This window comes from Sciurus vulgaris (genome assembly GCF_902686455.1).
Source record: "Sciurus vulgaris genome assembly, chromosome: 1".
NCBI lineage: Eukaryota > Metazoa > Chordata > Mammalia > Rodentia > Sciuridae > Sciurus > Sciurus vulgaris.
The window spans coordinates 115,289,632-115,306,768 of NC_136461.1; the positions used below are offsets into that span (position 1 = coordinate 115,289,632).

The 17,137-nt window shown below is 40.4% G+C and overlaps 1 protein-coding gene across 2 annotated transcripts; it reads left to right on the forward strand.

Annotated features, from left to right (window-relative positions):
* The first annotated feature begins 15,955 nt into the window (after positions 1 to 15,955).
* LOC306668944 (small ribosomal subunit protein eS27) lies at positions 15,956 to 17,137 on the forward strand. 2 transcript variants are annotated; one of them, XM_079152661.1, is made up of 4 exons: positions 15,956 to 16,004; positions 16,317 to 16,425; positions 16,766 to 16,876; positions 17,052 to 17,137. In XM_079152661.1, the coding sequence occupies exons 1-4, from the start codon at positions 15,999 to 16,001 to the stop codon at positions 17,078 to 17,080; spliced, it is 255 nt and encodes an 84-aa protein (XP_079008787.1). In that variant the 5' UTR covers positions 15,956 to 15,998; the 3' UTR covers positions 17,081 to 17,137. The 2 variants fall into 2 exon arrangements, with proteins under 2 accessions (XP_079008787.1, XP_079008788.1); XM_079152662.1 differs by lacking the exon at positions 15,956 to 16,004 and adding an exon at positions 16,037 to 16,236.

The following is a 17,137-nucleotide window of genomic DNA, read 5'->3' on the forward strand; positions in this document are numbered from 1 at the left end:
GCCTCGTACTTGGAATCTTTCTACCTCAGCCTCTCAAGTAGCTGGAACTATATGTATATGCCACCATATCTATCTTATAACTTCTTATTTGTCCAATGTCCTATTTAGAGGACTACTTATATACATAAAAGGTACTATATTTTTCCTATGTCATGTTTATAAGACAATGTATTTTCTTTTTTCTTTTTTGTACCAGGCATCAAACTCAGACACTTTACCACTGAGCCATATCCCCAGCCTTTTAGTTTTTATTTTGAGAGGGTTTTGCTAAGTTGTGTAGGGCCTGACTATATTGCTGAGACTGGCTTCGAACCTGCTATCCTCCTGCCACAGTCTCCTAGGCTGCTGGGATTATAGGCGTGTGCCCACTGCACCCGGCTGCATTTTCATTCTTGATGAAAATAAAGGATGGGCTGGGGAGATAGCTCAGTCAGTAGAGTGCTTGCCTGGCAAGCACAAGGCCCTGGGTTCAATCCCCAGCACTGCAAAAAAAAAAAAAAAAAAAAAAAAAAATTAGTAATAATAAATAATAAGTAATAAAGGATATACAAGCTCTAGGTTATGATTTCCAACATTTTAATGCAGTTGTGTTAATTTTATTGAAATATTTACAGAATTGTAAATTTGGGACTTCGCCGGTTAATTATAAAATTTAGATAGTGTTAAGAAAGCTACCTAAACATTTTTTTTGGGTAGGTTGGAAGAGATCCATGCCTCAGCTAGTTTGATCTTGGTCAAGAGGCTGAATATTTTCCACGCTGAAATTGTGAACGCATTCTATTGCTTTCTCCCCCTAGGTTAGAAAATAGCCCCCAGTACTCACCTGCACCAGACTTCTCTTCATAGCTCTCACTACCACGGCTTCACTTTGACTGGTGAGCACACAGGAAATATTAATGAAAACAGGTGTTGCCATCTGCTGGAAGGCAGTGAAGTTGACTATTCTAACAGGGTATATAGCGAGGCCAGGGGTCAGCAGAGAGTGCCTGTGGCCAGAGATCACTAGAACCGGGGAGCTGGGGAAGACCTTGGATAGAAGATAAAACAGCATTGTTTGAAAGAAGAAAAATGAATGTTGTAGCAATATGTTCCAATCTCAAACATACAGTACAAGAATTGTGAAGATGTGGAATTAAAACTGCCAACTGATACAAGTCATTTACTTTCTCCCCTTCTTAGAAGTATTGAAGGATAAGGGAATAAATAAGCTGTGAAAAGAAAATAAACTTAAGGAAAAATTTAAAGATCAAAATAATCTTATTTTAAAGGATTGATAAACTCATGACCTAGATTTTAGACTCTGCATAGCAGAGGTTTCCTATGGTGATTTTTATCAGATCACTCAAATCACCCTTGGAATAAATGAAAAGTCTATCAAATCCCTAATCTTCCTTATAGTTTTGGTTCAGACTTTAACATACCTCTAGATTCTCAAGAACTTTATCAACTCCCAGTACTTTTATCTCCCCAATGTCTCCTTTGTGGCTAAGAACCAATTCTGATTGGTTAATGTAAAAGGCTGGGAGGAAAGGAATGAGGATTCTTTGCATTCCATTCTTGCTACGTTCACTGACCAGTGTGGCCCACCCATAGACTGAGGTGTCAGCCATGCTGAGAACCTGGAGCAACTCTTCTGATTGTGGTCTAACCTTGATTAGGCAGACATAAACCCCTGGGGAAAAAAAAACAACAAAAAAACCACTGAGCTCTGTTGAGCCACATAAGACAGGAAAACATGATGACACATAAATTGAGCAAAGAGAAAATGTGAACTCTTGAGTATTCAATGTCAGCAACACTATTGGCCACACTAAGGAGGATACTGAAGAAAAAGACAAACAATCCCAGGGATCCCACAACTGAATTTATTGCCTAAGTACCTTTACTGGTAAGTCAACATGTCAGGAAGTATTAAATAATATGGCATATGCAGGGTATTGAAGAATTGAGGATACAAAACAAAGACAATCTTTGAGCACGGTTTAATCACTTCCAAATCACTTTTTGTTGTTACTGGGGATTGAACCCAGGGGCACTTAACCACTGAATCATATCCCAAGCCCTTTTTACTTTTTACTGAGACAGGATCTGCTAAGTTGCTGAAGGCCTTGCTCAGTTGCTGAGCCTGGTGGTGCGCTTATGATCTGCCTTAGCCTCCCAAGCCACTGATTACAAGTGTCTGCCTTAATGTCTGGCCCAAACCCCATTTTTTTTTTTTTTTTTTTAAACCAGTGCTGAGGATTGAACCCAGAGTCTTATGTGCTAGGAAGTGAGACTTCTCCAGGGGCTATATATTGCCTGGAATATACGTTCTGCTCACTGTAGCACATTCCTAGTCTTCCTTTCCTTCCTTCCATCCCTTTCTTCCTTTCCTCCCCTTTCCTCCTTCCCCTTCCCTCCCCCCCTTCCCTTCTCCCTTCCTCCCTCCTTTTTTCCCCTTTCTTTCCTCCTTCCCTTCCTTCCTCCCTCTGTCCCTCCCTCCCTCCCTTCCTTCACATCTAGCACATTCCCAGTCCTCCTTCCTCCACACACACTCTTTCATACTAGAGATTGAACTCAGGTGCTTTATCACTGAACTGTATCACCAGTTCTTCTAGCTGTGTGTGTGTGTGTGTGTACACATACATTTTTCATATATATATATATTTTATTTTATTTTATTTTTTTAAGGCAGGGCCCTTGCTAAGTTGCTTAGGGCCTTATTAAGTTGCTTGAGGCTGACCTCAACTTAGAATCCTCCTGCCTCAGTCTCTAGAGTCACTGGGATTCTACAGGGGTGTGCCACCATGTCTGGCTAAAAGCTTCTCTCTTTTTTCCCCCTCTGGATCAAACCCAGGGCCATTTGCAAACTAGGCAAACACTACCACTGAGCTACATCCCTAGCTCTGCTTTACCCTTGAATTGCAGTTCCAGTACTAGTAACAGGAATTTTATTTGGTGTTTGATTGCTGAATGAACCTTCTTTCAGTGGTTGCTCGTTACCTGTAACTGCCTATTTTGTATTTTTTGGCCAGATTTTCCCCACATAGCACCACCCTATTTATGTATTACATTTGACAAAGTTCTCTCATTTTAGGTTTGTTGATTTATGTCAAGTCACCCCAGTACCTATTTCTATTTTCTACTTGTTTAAGCTATTCTATTGCTCATTTAAAAATAAACATTCAAACATTGTTGCTACATGCTAGGGATAAAAGATGAATGAGACACAATCCAGGCCTTCAAAGAGAAAATGGAGACTAACAAAGGGGAGAAAAAGGTAAATTTTAATAGAAAAGCATAGAGTGTTTAAAGTTTGTTGAATCAACTGAATGAAAGTGTGATTGAGAAAGGTTACACAGTAATATTTCAGATAAAACACAACAAATACAATCCAGTAAGAAAGCGACATTTATACAAATAGGAAAACAGAAGGGGGGAAACCATTCAACTGATAGACCCTACCTTTTTCCATGCTGAAGTCTGAATGGACATGAAAGACTTTACTTGCTGGAACGTCTAGCAAAGTAATTACTGAACTGTACATGGCACAGCATGAGAGTTTCTGGAAGAAGTACTTTTGTAATGGCCAAGGCCTGATTGGGGGTACAGGATCCTAAGAAGCAGAAAATAGGTAAATAACAGTCACAAGTGTTTGTAAAAAGAGGGATGAGACCATTATATAGAGGCAATTTGGTATCAAAAAAATAAGCAAGATGACTCAAGAGACTGAGGCAGGAAAATCTCAAATTTGAGAACAGCCTTAGCAATTCAGTCAGGATCTAAGCAACTTAGTGAGACCCTGTCTTAAAAAAAATAAATAGGGGTAGGGATGTAGCTCAGTGGTAAAGTGCTCTGGGTTTAATCCTCAGTACCCCCCCCCCCCAAAAAAAGGCAAGAAAGGTTAGTGCTAGTGCTCCCAGCTGTTTCACTCAGCTCTGCTTGTCCCTGCTAGGGTATTTTTGTTTATTTGTTTTTCAACTCTGGGGATTGACCTAGGGCCTCATAAATGTTAGGCAAGCACTATACCACTGAAATTTGTGCGGGGGTTGGGTGCCAGGGACTGAACTCAGGGGCACTAAGCCACATCCCCAGCCCTTTTGTGTTTATTTTGAGGACAGGGTCTTGCTGAGTTGCTTAGGGCCTCACTAAATTGCTGAGGCTGGCTTTGAACTCATGCTCCTCCTGCCTCAGCCTCCTGAGCCACTGGGATTCCAGGCACGCATCACCGCTCCCAGCATCTGCTAGGTTTTGAATGACTCTAGTGGGTTTCTATTATTAATATCATACATAGTAGTATCCTTCTTCAAAGATTTTTGGAATTCAGGGCTAGGAAAGTTGGATAGCTATTAACAATAAAGGTTCCAGGTAGCTTTTTGAGTCTAGGAAGGTTCGTTTTCCACAATTAATTGCATTATAACTCCAGCCGAAAATCACTTAGAACTTCATTACAAGTGATATCTTAACTAGAACCACCTAGCCATGGAGAAATACTGTCCCTTGTATAGTTGCATAGTAGCTTCAGTCTGCTGAAGCTCTTTCTCATTTGCCTGTAATCCAGTGATTGTTTCAGATTTTTCGGAAACTATCAGCAACATCAAAGGAACCAATGCATTAAGTTCTCAGTAAATTAGTTGTATTTTCAGAAAGATTCCAGGAGGAAGAACTAGTCTGATCATAAAATTTTAAGTTGAATAACAGTGACTATGTTAAAAATAAATTTTTAGTACTTTTTCCTCTGTAAAATAACCAAGAAAACTTTCAAAAATATCAAACATTCTTTATATATAACAGACTATATTTGTTACAAAATAAATAGCTAATGTGAAAATATGTTGTCCTTAAAATTGAAGGACAAAAGGCAAGTCGTTTAAATTATCTTAAATTGTATTTGTTTTTTTTTTTTTTACTTTTTGGTGTTGGGGATTGAACCCAGGGCCTCATGCATTCTAAACGTGCTCTCCACTACTAAGTTATACCCATCAGCCCCATGTCTTAAGTTTTGTAGATTGTAATGATGTTATGGATTTGTTAACTTGGTTTTGAATATCCTCAAAATGGCCAACAAAACAAACAAACACTGAAATTTGCTCTTTATTAAGGAAGGAAGAAAGAAAAAAGAGCATGGACTTTGGGGTGGGACATAATCTGCCACTTCACATGACTAATTGCTAACTTGCACAAGTTACTTGTTTTAGACTCAGTATTTTTCATCTTACCCACCCCCCCCTTTGGAACTGGTGACTTAGTACCATGTTGAGTGATTGCCAGCCCTTTTTGTTTTTGTTTTGAGATAGGGTCTCACCAAGTTGCTGAGGCCTCAGACTTGTGACCTTTCTGCCTCCGCCTCCCAAATTGCTGGGATTACAGGAGAGTGCTGTCCTGCCTGGGTAGTATCCTCATCTTTAAAATTAGGATAATAATTACTACAGAATATAAGATTGTTAAGTGAGATAAAATTTATAAAAATTCCCAGTGTCGTATCTGGAATCTATAGGTTTCTATTTTAGTTTTCTTCTATTCTGCCTTTTTTGATAGTAAATCATAGGCTAAAGAGAACAAAATAAGCAAAAGCAGTGTGCAGTGGCCCCTATCTATAATCTCAGTTACTCAGGAATCTGAGGGAGGAGGATCAAAAGTTTGAGGCCAGCCTGGGCAATTTAGGGAGACCCCATCTCAAAATAAGTGCTGGGGATGCAGGTCAGTGGTAGAGTGCCCTGTCATCCCAATACCATAAATAGAAAGAAATAAAAACATACAAAATAAACTACTAAGCAAAAAATGCTTCAAGCTGGCATCATGGTGCATGCCTATAATCCCAGCTACTCAGGAGGCTGAGGTAGGAGGATTATAAATTTGAGGCCAGCCTGGGGAATTTAGCAAGACTATCTCAAAAATAAAATAAAATAAAAAAAATTTTCCGGATATAATCTACTCCAACAATTCTCAACTCAGGAAATGTTTTAAAATAATTGATTCCTAGGCCTTACCCTGAACTTACTAAATCTTTGGATGCTGCTGGGCTCAGTGGTGCACATCTGTAATTCCAGACACTTCAAGTTTAAAGCAGGAGGATCTCAAATTTGAGGTCAGCCTTGGGCAATTTGGTATGACTCTACTCAAAATGAAAAAATAAAAATAAAGGGCTGGGATATAGCTCAATGGTAGCTGCCCTGAAATTAGTGAGACATTGTCTCAAAAATAAAAAGAGTTGGGGATATAGCTCAGTGGTAGAGCACTCCTGGGTTTGATCCCCCATAAACACACACACACACACACAACACACACACACACACACACACACACCCCTACCTCTCTGGAAGAAGCCTAAGAACCTGTATTTTTTTTTTTGGTGGGGGGTACTGGGAATTGAACTCTGGGGCACCAGACCACTGAGCCACATCCCCAGCCCTGTTTGTATTTTTATTTAGAGACAGGGTCTCATTGAGTTGCATAGTGCCTCGCTTTTACTGAGGCTGGCTTTGAACTTGTGATCCTCCTGCCTCAGCCTCCTGAGCTGCTGGGATTATAGGCATGCATCACTATGCCGGCCAGAACCTGTATTTTTTAAACTACAAAGACAATAATGATTTAAATTGAGCCTATTAAAAAACTTTAATCTAGGCTAAGGGTATAGCTCATTCTAACATTCAAACATTCCTAACATGCTCAAGGCCTGAGTCTATTCCCAGACAGGGGAAAAACAAAACAAAAACAAAGCAACAACAAAAAACACCCAAACTTATAATCCATTCATAATTTCTGAGGCCTCATAGATCTCCATGGTTTGTCAAGATGGATTTGATTTTTTATTTTAATTTTTTTTTACAGAATGCATTTTGATTCATCGTACACAAATGGGGTACAACTTTTCATTTCTATGGTTGTACATGCTATAGATTCACAGCATTTGTGTACTCTTATATGTACATAGGGTCATGATATTTGTCTCATTCCACTATCTTTCCTTCCCCTTTCCCCTCCCTGGATTGATTTTGAAATAAAGGAAACTTTCTCAGTGACTCAGGAGGCTGAGGCAGGAGATCACAAGTTCAAGGCCAGCCCCAGAAACTTGGGGCTTATAATAAAAAATAAAAGGGACTGGGAATGTGGCTCAGGGGTAAAGTGTTCCATCACCAGTTTAAAAAGAAAAAGGAAAAAAAAAAAAAAAAAAAGGAAATTTATATTACAAATCCAGAGGGGTAAATGAGGGATAGGAAAGATGGAAACATTCACTCATACCTATAAAGAAATTCCTAACCTTTGAGATTGACACCATTTCTTCCAGTGGTGATGAAAAGTTTGAATACAGTTGAATTGGGAGTATTAGTGAGATGAGTCTTGAGGTCTGGGGAAGAAGAGCTGGAGAGAAAAGAGAAGGGCTTATGTGAATTTGGGGAGACTAGAAAGACAGTAAATGAGAGGTTGGCCTGAAGAGTTAGCTGGAGGCCTCAGAGAGGTTAGAGGTTTGAGTATCTCCAGATATGTATGGGGGATGGGTGTGAGACAGGGGTGGAGGGACTGGAGTTTAGGAGACTTGCCCTAAGGGGACTGCAAAGTAGGGTCACTAGTAATCTAGGCGCCTGAGAATGAGGGCTCAGAGGCGTCAGGGGTCTGGGATACGGCCAGTGGGCTCACCGATGGTGGAGATGTAAGTGCTGTTGAAGTTGTCTTCTGCAAAGCGAATGATCAGACAAGTCTTGCCCACCCCCGAGTCCCCGATCAGCAACAACTTGAAGAGATGGTCGTAGGCTTTGGCCATGGCGGACACTGGGGGCGCCGGGGGAGGGATGGGGAAGCTCCCGGCACTGGTAGGCGGGATCGTAGGGCTGGCCGACCTACCGTCCCTGAGTCCAGGCCAGGAAGTTTTCCTCCCTCTCCACCCAAGCTCCGGGAAAGTGGAGAGGCGGCACTTCTCCCGGCTCCACCTCCCGCCCGCCCACCGTTTTCGGCCGGCGGACGAGGCAGGTCCAGCCCCCGGTCCTGTGGTCTTTTACTTCCCAGCCTAGGCGCGCCTGTCTCCGTCGCTAGTCCCCACAGCTTTTGCTAACTATCGTTCCTCTCTTTCGATCTCACGCTTTTATTGGGAGGCTGGAATGAAGGGGGAGTAGCGGTTTAACCAAGACAACCAAGGGAAGAGGAATTTTAGATTAGGGGAAGGGGACAGTTTTGTCAATAAGGATGGAGGTGGGGATGGCACTGGAAATTGACGAAATTGAGACTGACTTTTTTGGAGGTACTTTTCAAAGAAGGTGGAAGCCTTCTGGGAGGCTGAACTGAATTAGGCAGTCCTGAAATTCTAGAGTTAGTGATCCCGACCCCTTCGTTCAGTGAATCCTAACTGCCTTTGAAAGAAGCGGCTTGACCAGTGGGGGTTATTGTTGAGTCAGTCTGCCCCCTGCTGGAACACAGTGAAAATTAAGATTATGATATAGAAGGAGCTCTACTACATATACCCCACAGGAACACACTCAACCTGCAAAGGCTCATTTGGACTTCACTTGGAACAACTATCTTCCTTCAGGGACCCTGTGTGTAATTTATCTAACCAGATAGCTCAGGAATACAGAGATTGGAACTAAAAACATCTTATTTTATTTGTTTGTTTGTTTATTTGATACTAGAGAATGAACCTAGAGGGACTTTTTACCTCTGAGCTACATCAGGCCTTTTTTATTTTGGGGCAGTGTTCCCTAAATTGCTAAGACTGGCCTCCAACTTGAGATTCTCCTGCCTCAGCCTCCTTAACTTCTGGGATTAGAGGCATGTGCTACCACACCAAGCTAAAATGCCATTTTTCCTGAGGATCTTTTAATAAGACCATGCTATGGGGCAGTCCTCCTGGCACCTGGCCGAATGGACTGTGAATGTGTAGCCATGGACACCAGGAAGCTGGAGTACAGAGAGCATTGATATAAAGAAACAAGTGTATCTTTTCCTTTGGAAATAATTTTTTTTTTTTTTTCAAAATAGTCTTCTTTTCTAACAGTAGATCATTAGAATTGTCCTTGCATAAAGATGTATATTGGAGCCTTGGAGTCAGGCATGATGGTACACACTTTAATCTCAGTTACTCAGGAGGCTGAAGCAGGAAGACCAAAGTTCAAGGCCAGCATATGCAATTTAGAGACCCTGTCTCAGAATTTAAAAAAAAAAAAAAAAGCGAAGAAAGAAAAAGGGCTGGGGATGTAGCTCTCAGTAAAGCTTCTCTGAGTTTAATCACCAGTACTGACAAAAAAAAAAAAAAAAGTGCACTGGTTGTGAGAATTGCGAGAAGGTACCTTTTGCCATTTCACTTATCTTTGTCATCTTCTGTATCTGTGTTTCTGTGTTTGTCCCTTCTCAAACTCAACTATTTCTTTCTTTTTTTTTTTTTTTCATTTTCATACCTCTCATTGTCTCTTTTTCTTTTTCTTCTTTTTTTTTTTTTTTTTTTGGTACTGGGAATTGAACCCAGGGGTATTTTACCACAAAACTACATCCCCAAAACTTCTAATTATTTTTAATTTTAAGACCCTGGTCTCACTAAGATGCCGAGAGTATTACTAAATTGAGGCTGAGCTGGGCATAGTGGTGCATGTCTATAATCCCAGCAGTTCAGGAGGCTGAGACAGAAGGATCACAAGTTCAAGGTCAGTCTTAGCAATTTAGCAAGGCCCTAAGCAATTTAGAGAGACTCTGTCTCAAAATAAAAAAAGGGCTGGAGATGAGCCTCAGTAGTTAAGTGCCCCTGGGTTCAATCCCTGATTCCAAAAACTAAAAAATAAAAAAAATATATTTTTAACTTATTTTTATTGTAAACAAATGGGATACATATTGGTTCTGTTTCTACATGGAGTAACAGCATACCATTTGCATATTCATACATTTACATAGAGTAAGATGTTTGAGTCATTCCATTTTTTTTCCTTCCCCCCCACCCCTTCCACCTCTCTTTTCCCTCTATACAGTCCCTCTTTTCTCCATTCTTGCCCCCCTCCCACCCCCCATTACGTGTCATCATCCGCTTATCAGTGAGATCATTCCTCTTTTGGATTTTTGAGATTGGCTTATCTCACTTAACATGATATTCTCCAATTTCATCCATTTGCCTGCAAATGCCATAATTTATTATTCTTATAGCTGAGTAATATTCCATTGTATATATATACCACAGTTTCTTTATTCATTCATCAATCGAAGGGCATCTAGATTGGTTCCATAGTCTGGCTATTGTGAATTGAGCAGCTATGAACATTGATGTGGCTGTATCTCTGAAGTATGCTGATTTTAAGTCCTTTGGGTATAGGCTGAGGAGTGGGATAGCTGGGTCAAATGGTAGGTCTATTCCAAGTTTTCTAAGGAATCTCCACACTGCTTCCCAGAGCGGATGCCCTAATTTGCAGCCCCACTAGCAATGTATGAGTGTACCTTTTTCCCCACATCCTCTCCAACACCTATTGTTGCTTGTATTCTTGATAATCACCATTCTAATTGGGGTGAGATGGAATCAGTGTAGTTTTGATTTGCATTTCTCTTATTACTAAAGATGGTGAACATTTTTTCATATGTTTGTTGATTGCTTGTAGATCTTCTTCTGTGAAGTGTCTGTTCATGTCCTTAGCCCATTTGTTGATTGGGTTATTTGTATTCTTGGAGTAGAGTTTTTCGAGTTCTTTATATATTCTGGAAATTAGTGCTCTATCTGAAGTATGAGTGGCAAAGATATTCTCCCACTCTGTAGGATCTCTCTTCACATTGCTGATAGTTTCCTTTGCTGAGAGAAAGCTTTTTAATTTGAATCTATCCCAGTTATTGATTCTTGCTTTTATTTCTTGTGCTATGGGAGTCCTGTTAAGGAAGTCTGATCCTAAGCCAACAAGTTGAAGATTTGGACCTACTTTTTCTTCTATAAGATGCAGGGTCTCTGGTCTGATTTCAAGGTCCTTGATCCATTGTGAGTTGATTTTTGTGCAGGGTGAGAGATAGGAGTTCAGTTTCATTCTGTTGCATATGGATTTCCAGTTTTCCCAGCACCATTTGTTGAAGAGGCTATCTTTTCTCCATTGCATATTTTTGGCACCTTTGTCTAGTATGAGAAAATTGTATTTATTTGGGTTTGTGTCCATGTCCTCTATTCTGTACCATTGATCTGTCTATTTTGGTGCCAATACCATGCTGTTTTTGTTACTATTGCTTTGTAGTATAGTTGAAGTTCTGGTATTGTGATACCCCCTGTTTCATTCTTCTGCTAAGGATTGCTTTAGCATTCTGGGTTTCTTATTCTTCCAGATGAATTCATGATTGCTTGCTCTATTTTCTGTGAGGTACGTCATTGGAATTTTAATGGAATTGCATTGAATTTGTATAGCACTTTGGTAGTATGGCCATTTTGACAATATTAATTCTGCCTATCCAAGAACATGGGAGATCTTTCCATCTGCTAAGGTCTTCCTTAATTTCTTTCTTCAATGTTTTGTAGTTTTCATTGTAGAGATCTTTTACCTCTTTGGTTAGATTGATCTCCCAAGTATTTTATTTTTTTGAGGCTATTGCAAATGGAGTTGTTTTCCTCATTTCCCTTCCAGCTGTTTCGTCACTTGCATATAAAAATGCGTTAGATTTATGCGTGTTGTTTTATAGCCTGGTATTTTGCTGAATTCATTGATGAGGTCTAGCAGTTTTCTGGAGGAGGTTTTTGGATCCTCTAAATATAGAATCATGTCCATCAGCGAATAGTGACAGCTTAAGTTCCTCTTTTCCTATTCGTATCCTTTAATTTCTCAGTCTGCCTAATTGCTCTGGCTAGAGTTTCGAGGACAATCTTGAATAGAAGTGGTGAAAGAGGACATCCCTGTCTTGTTCCCTGTTTTAAAGGAAATGGTTTCAGTTTTTCTCCATTAAGAATGATGTTGGCCATGGGCTTAGCATAAATAGCCTTTACAATGTTCAGGTATGTTCCTACTATCCCTTAAAAATATATTGTTGAAGCTGGCCTCAAACTTGTGATCCTCTTGTCTCAGGCCTTGAATTTGTGATCCTCCTGCCTTAGCCTCCCAAATTGCTGGGATAATAGGGCATGCACCACTGTGCTCAGTTTCTCATTGTTATCTTAAGCTGCATCACAAACCTTTAATTTTTCTTCACTGACCAAACCATCTCATCTGTCCAATTAAATTACTCTTCAATTTTTCATGGATGGTTCCAATGTAAATCCATCAGTTCTTTTATTTTCTCTTATTTTGCATGGATCTGAACTTTCAATCTCCAGCAATGTATTATTCTTGCTCACCACTCCAAAACTTAAGCTGGTGTACAGCTGCTTTCACTGGAATCTCATCTCATAGTACTCTCCCCAAGCTCTCAGTCTCAGCCACAATGCCTTCTACCCACTGAGCTATACTAGGTTCATTCTGGCATTGGGTTTGTGTTTTTCCTTCAGTATACAATGCTCTTCCCTCCAGCTCTTTGCATACTTGATTCCTTTTTTCCTTTTTTCTTTTTTCTTTTTTTTTTTTTTGTGGTGGGCGTCACTGGGGACTGAACCCAATGGTACTTTACCACTGAGCCACATCCCCAGTTCTCTTTTTAAATTTTTGTTTATTTAGATTTTTAAACATTTGAGATAAAACTCATATAAAAATCATTTAACCATTTTAAGTAGTCACTCCCCAGTCTTCCTTCCCCTCAACTTCCATTTTAAAAATTTATTTTTCCCATCCTCCCCACCCCCACCTCTTCCCTCACTCCCCTCCCCAGTTCTTTTTTATTTTTTATTCTGAGACAGGCATCTTACTAAGATGATAAGGGTCTCACTAAGCCTGGCCTTCAATTTGTGATCCCTCTGCCTCAGCCTCTCAAGTCACCTGGGAATACAAATGTGCACCACTATGCCCAACTTTTTTTCCCCCCTCCCTTTGGGGACTGGTTACTGGGGAATTAACTCAGGAGTGCTTTACTATTGAGCTACATCTCCAGTCCTTTTAATTTTTTTATTTTGAAACAGGATCTTGTTTGCAATTCTCCTGCCCCAGTTTCCTTATTCGCTGGGATTACAGGCATGTGCCACCATGCCCAGAGAATTCTTTTCTTAGATTTCAATCTAAATATCACTTTCTCAGGGCTGGGGTTGTAGCTCCGTGGTAGAGCACTTGCCCTAACATGTGTAAGGCACTGGGTTCGACTCTCAGCACCACATACAAAGAAGTAAATAAAGGTCCATCAACAACTAAATATCACTTTCTTAGAAGTTGTTTCTGGTCCAACAATTGTGCACTGGAACCAGTTCTTATCAACGCATAAGCCTAGGTTTTGCACATACATCTTACCAACTCCAAGTTTTATGATGCTATTTTGGTAGTTTGAAATAGGCTGTGGTAAGAGTATTTACATTATTGAGATTAATAAAGACTATGATCACAGAACTTTGTTTCTGAGAGTTGGTTGTTAAACCTTTACCAGCCAGGTGCAGAGGCACACTCCTGGAATCCCAGTTTGGAAGGCTGAGGCAGGAGGATTAGTAATTCAAAGCCAGTCTCAGCAATTTAGCAAGGCATTTAGCAACTCAAGACCCTGTCTCTAATAAAAATGTAAAAAAAAGGGCTGGGAAGATGATTCAGTGGTTAAGCACCCTGGGTTCAATCCCCAGTACCAAAAACAAAACAAACTTTTAAAAAATATTCTTTTTAGTTGTTGATGAACCTTTATGTTTACTTATTTATATGCAGTGCTGAGATTGAACCCAGTTCTTCACACATGCTAGGCAAGTACTATACCACTAAGCCACAACCCCAGCCCCCAAACAAAATTTTTACCAGCACACCCTTGACTGGTATTCACATACGTTGCCTCATCCCTTTCCTTTGGTATTAACCAGATTAATCAGGCCTCCAGGTGCCATTTGGGTTATTCCTCTTTTCTTTATTTATATATTACATATAATATATGTTATTTATATATATATATATATATATATATATATATATATATATCTTTTTAAATTTTTTTTGTAGTACCAGGTATTGAACCCAGGGAAACAATCACTGAGCCATATCCCCAGCCCCTTTTTAAATTTTATTTAGAGACAGGGTCTCTCTAAATTGCTTAGGGCGTCGCTAAATTGCTGAGGCTGTCTTTGAACTTGTGATCCTCCTACCTCAGCGTCCCAAGCCAGTGGGATTATAGGCATGCACCACAGAGCCCAGGTCCTCATTATTTTTAATTTTAGTTTTATTTTTTGTTTGTGTGGTACTGGGGATTGAACCCAGGGTGTTCCACCACTGAGTTATATCCCCAGCAAGCTCCTGTTTTATTTTGAAACAGGATTTTGCTAAATTACTGAAATTGGCCTTGAATTTGTGATCCTCCTGTCTCAGCCAACAGAATCACTGGGATTATAGGTGTGTGCCACCATGCCAAGCTTCATTCCTCCTTTATGACAAATGGATATTCTAAAGCTTTGGTCATTATCTTAGAGGATGATGTTTTAATCTTCATCTTTCCTTCTCATTCTCTGGAAAGGATGTCAATGCTGCAAGATTAGAAGTCAGGTAAAGACAGTGCTGGTGAAATATAGGTAAAGGGATGTGGTCATGTGAGATGAAAGACTATGTTGGAAGATAGTTTAGTAGTCCCTCAATGTACATACCACTGATCCAACAGTTCAATTGGTAGGGATTTTCCTACAAATACAGCCTCACAGGTACAGAAGAATATATTTATATCTGTACCTATTTTCAGATTATCATTATTACAACTTTATATGTTATATATGGAAAATGTATACATATGTATACATGTGTCTATATGAATTTATTTCTACAGGTTGAGCATCCCTAATTTGAAAATGAAACCTAAAATGTTCCAAAATCTGAAACTTTTTTAAAAAAAATATGTTTTAGTTGTAAATGGACACAATACCTTTGTTTTATTTATTTATGTGGGGGGTGAGGATGGAACCTCACATGTGCTAGGTAAGGGCTCTACCACTGAGCTACAACTCAAGCCCCCCAAATCTGAAACTTTTGAAGCGATGACATTATACACCAGTGAAAATTCCACACTTGTTTCTCTCATAGTTCACAGTTAAACCACTAGTGCTCTAGAACTATTATATAAAGTTATCCCTGGGCACAGTGATGCACACCTGTAATACCAGCGACTCGGGAAGCCCAGGTAAGAGGATCACAAGTTTGAGGCCATCCTGGGTAACTTAAGGAGACCCCTGGAAATAAAAAAAGGGCTGGGGGTGTAGCTCAGTGGTAAAGCACCTTTGGATTCAATCCCCAATATGTATAAAAAATGTATCGTATAAGTGTTTTATTTTCTTGTTTTTCAGAGGGATTTGAAAAAGAAAAAAATGAATTTTAACAATGGAGGCTGAGGGACTGGGGATGTAGCTCAGCACTGGAGGGCTTGGGTTACATACCAGGACAAAAAATACTAAATGAAATCAACCAATCAATCAATCCACCCCCACCTCAAAAAAAAACCAAAACAAACAAACAAAAAAAACCCCACCCACACGATGGTAAACCCTAAGGTTAGTTAGGGATTGGGAGAAATATGAGGAGCGCTTTCTATTTTGCATGTATTACATCCAGAATCCTTAAATACGGGTAAATTGAACTAACTGAAAAAAATAGTACAGAACACGGATAACTGAAAAATAAACCCCAGGTATGGTTCGATATGGTTCGGAATTATTGGAGTTTTCCGCAGAGGTTCCTACTTATCAAGTCCCAGCTGTCAAAGCGCACCGGGAAATTTTAAAAGTGTTCATTTATTCCTTGACGGTTCACTAAACGCTAAATTCAAAAATAGCTCTCTCAACATGGTGACACGTTCAAGACAAGTCTATCAGTTAAAGACCTTCTGAAAATGGCAGTTCCATGCTCGCCCCACTGCAGACTAACCCAGAGCAGGACCTTCCCAACATGGCGACACAAGACCCAAGCGTCACTTCCTGCAGAATGCCGGATATAAGGAGCAGGATTTCCGCTTTCGCTCCTTTCCGGCGGTGACGACCTCCCCACGAGAACATGCCTGTGAGTTCCTTGGTCCAGGTTTCGGCGGAGATCTCGCTGTTCTGTCCGCACGCTCCCCTCACGCTGATTTCGGATCGTAGAGGGTGCTCATTAACCCTCTGCACTTCTTAGGACCTTAACTCCAGGGACCGCAGCGGCCCACGGGCCACCCGCATAGACGGGAGCGGAGAGGAGATAAGATGGCGGCCCAGCTACGCAGACACCAGGGGCGGCGAGGGGCGAGTTCTCCCCGGTGTGTGACAGTGGGGGCTGTTTTCGATCATTCGCTTTTCGTCGTTGGTTTCTAAATCTCTGCGTTTCTTCCCTTCTTAGCTCGCAAAAGATCTCCTTCATCCCTCTCCAGAAGAGGAGAAAAGGAAACACAAGAAGAAGCGCCTGGTGCAGAGCCCCAATTCCTATTTCATGGATGTGAAATGCCCAGGTGAGGAGATGGTTTGCTATAGCAGTGAAAGCAATGGACCCCACCATTAGGGGAAAGTAATAGTGCGAGTTGTACCACGTCCTTGAAGCAACTTAGTATTCTCAGTTTCTAAATCTATTAAAAGGAGATAATGTTTTCTAAAATTATAATATATGGTAAGAATTTTGGTTTTAGGAGGAGTAATTGAAATTCAGTGCTGTCAAAATTCCATCTAAAGATTTTTTTTTTTTTTTGCCTTAGAAAACACTAATGGGATGTTAAGTTGGGGTTAAGTGACAAATATATGGGAGTAATACTGGACAAAACGTTAACTCTTTGCCTGATTTCCATCCCCTCCCAGGATGCTATAAAATCACAACAGTTTTCAGTCATGCACAAACAGTAGTTTTGTGTGTTGGCTGTTCAACTGTCCTCTGCCAGCCTACGGGAGGAAAAGCAAGACTTACAGAAGGTAAATGGCTTAATGTGGTTTTTGGCTTTGAATCTTACTGGGAATGGGATCTGTATAAATGAGTTAGTTGAGGGGAAAATGTAGCATTCTAAGAGTGGCTCACCAGGCACCTCAGGGTGGGGTAGTGGACAGGGTAGGTAGACTGTTAGGTAATATTCAAATCATTTTCTTTCAGGATGTTCCTTCAGGAGGAAGCAGCACTAAAAGCAGCCTGAATCAAGATGAGTGGGAAAACATCCCAATAAACACATTTTGGATATA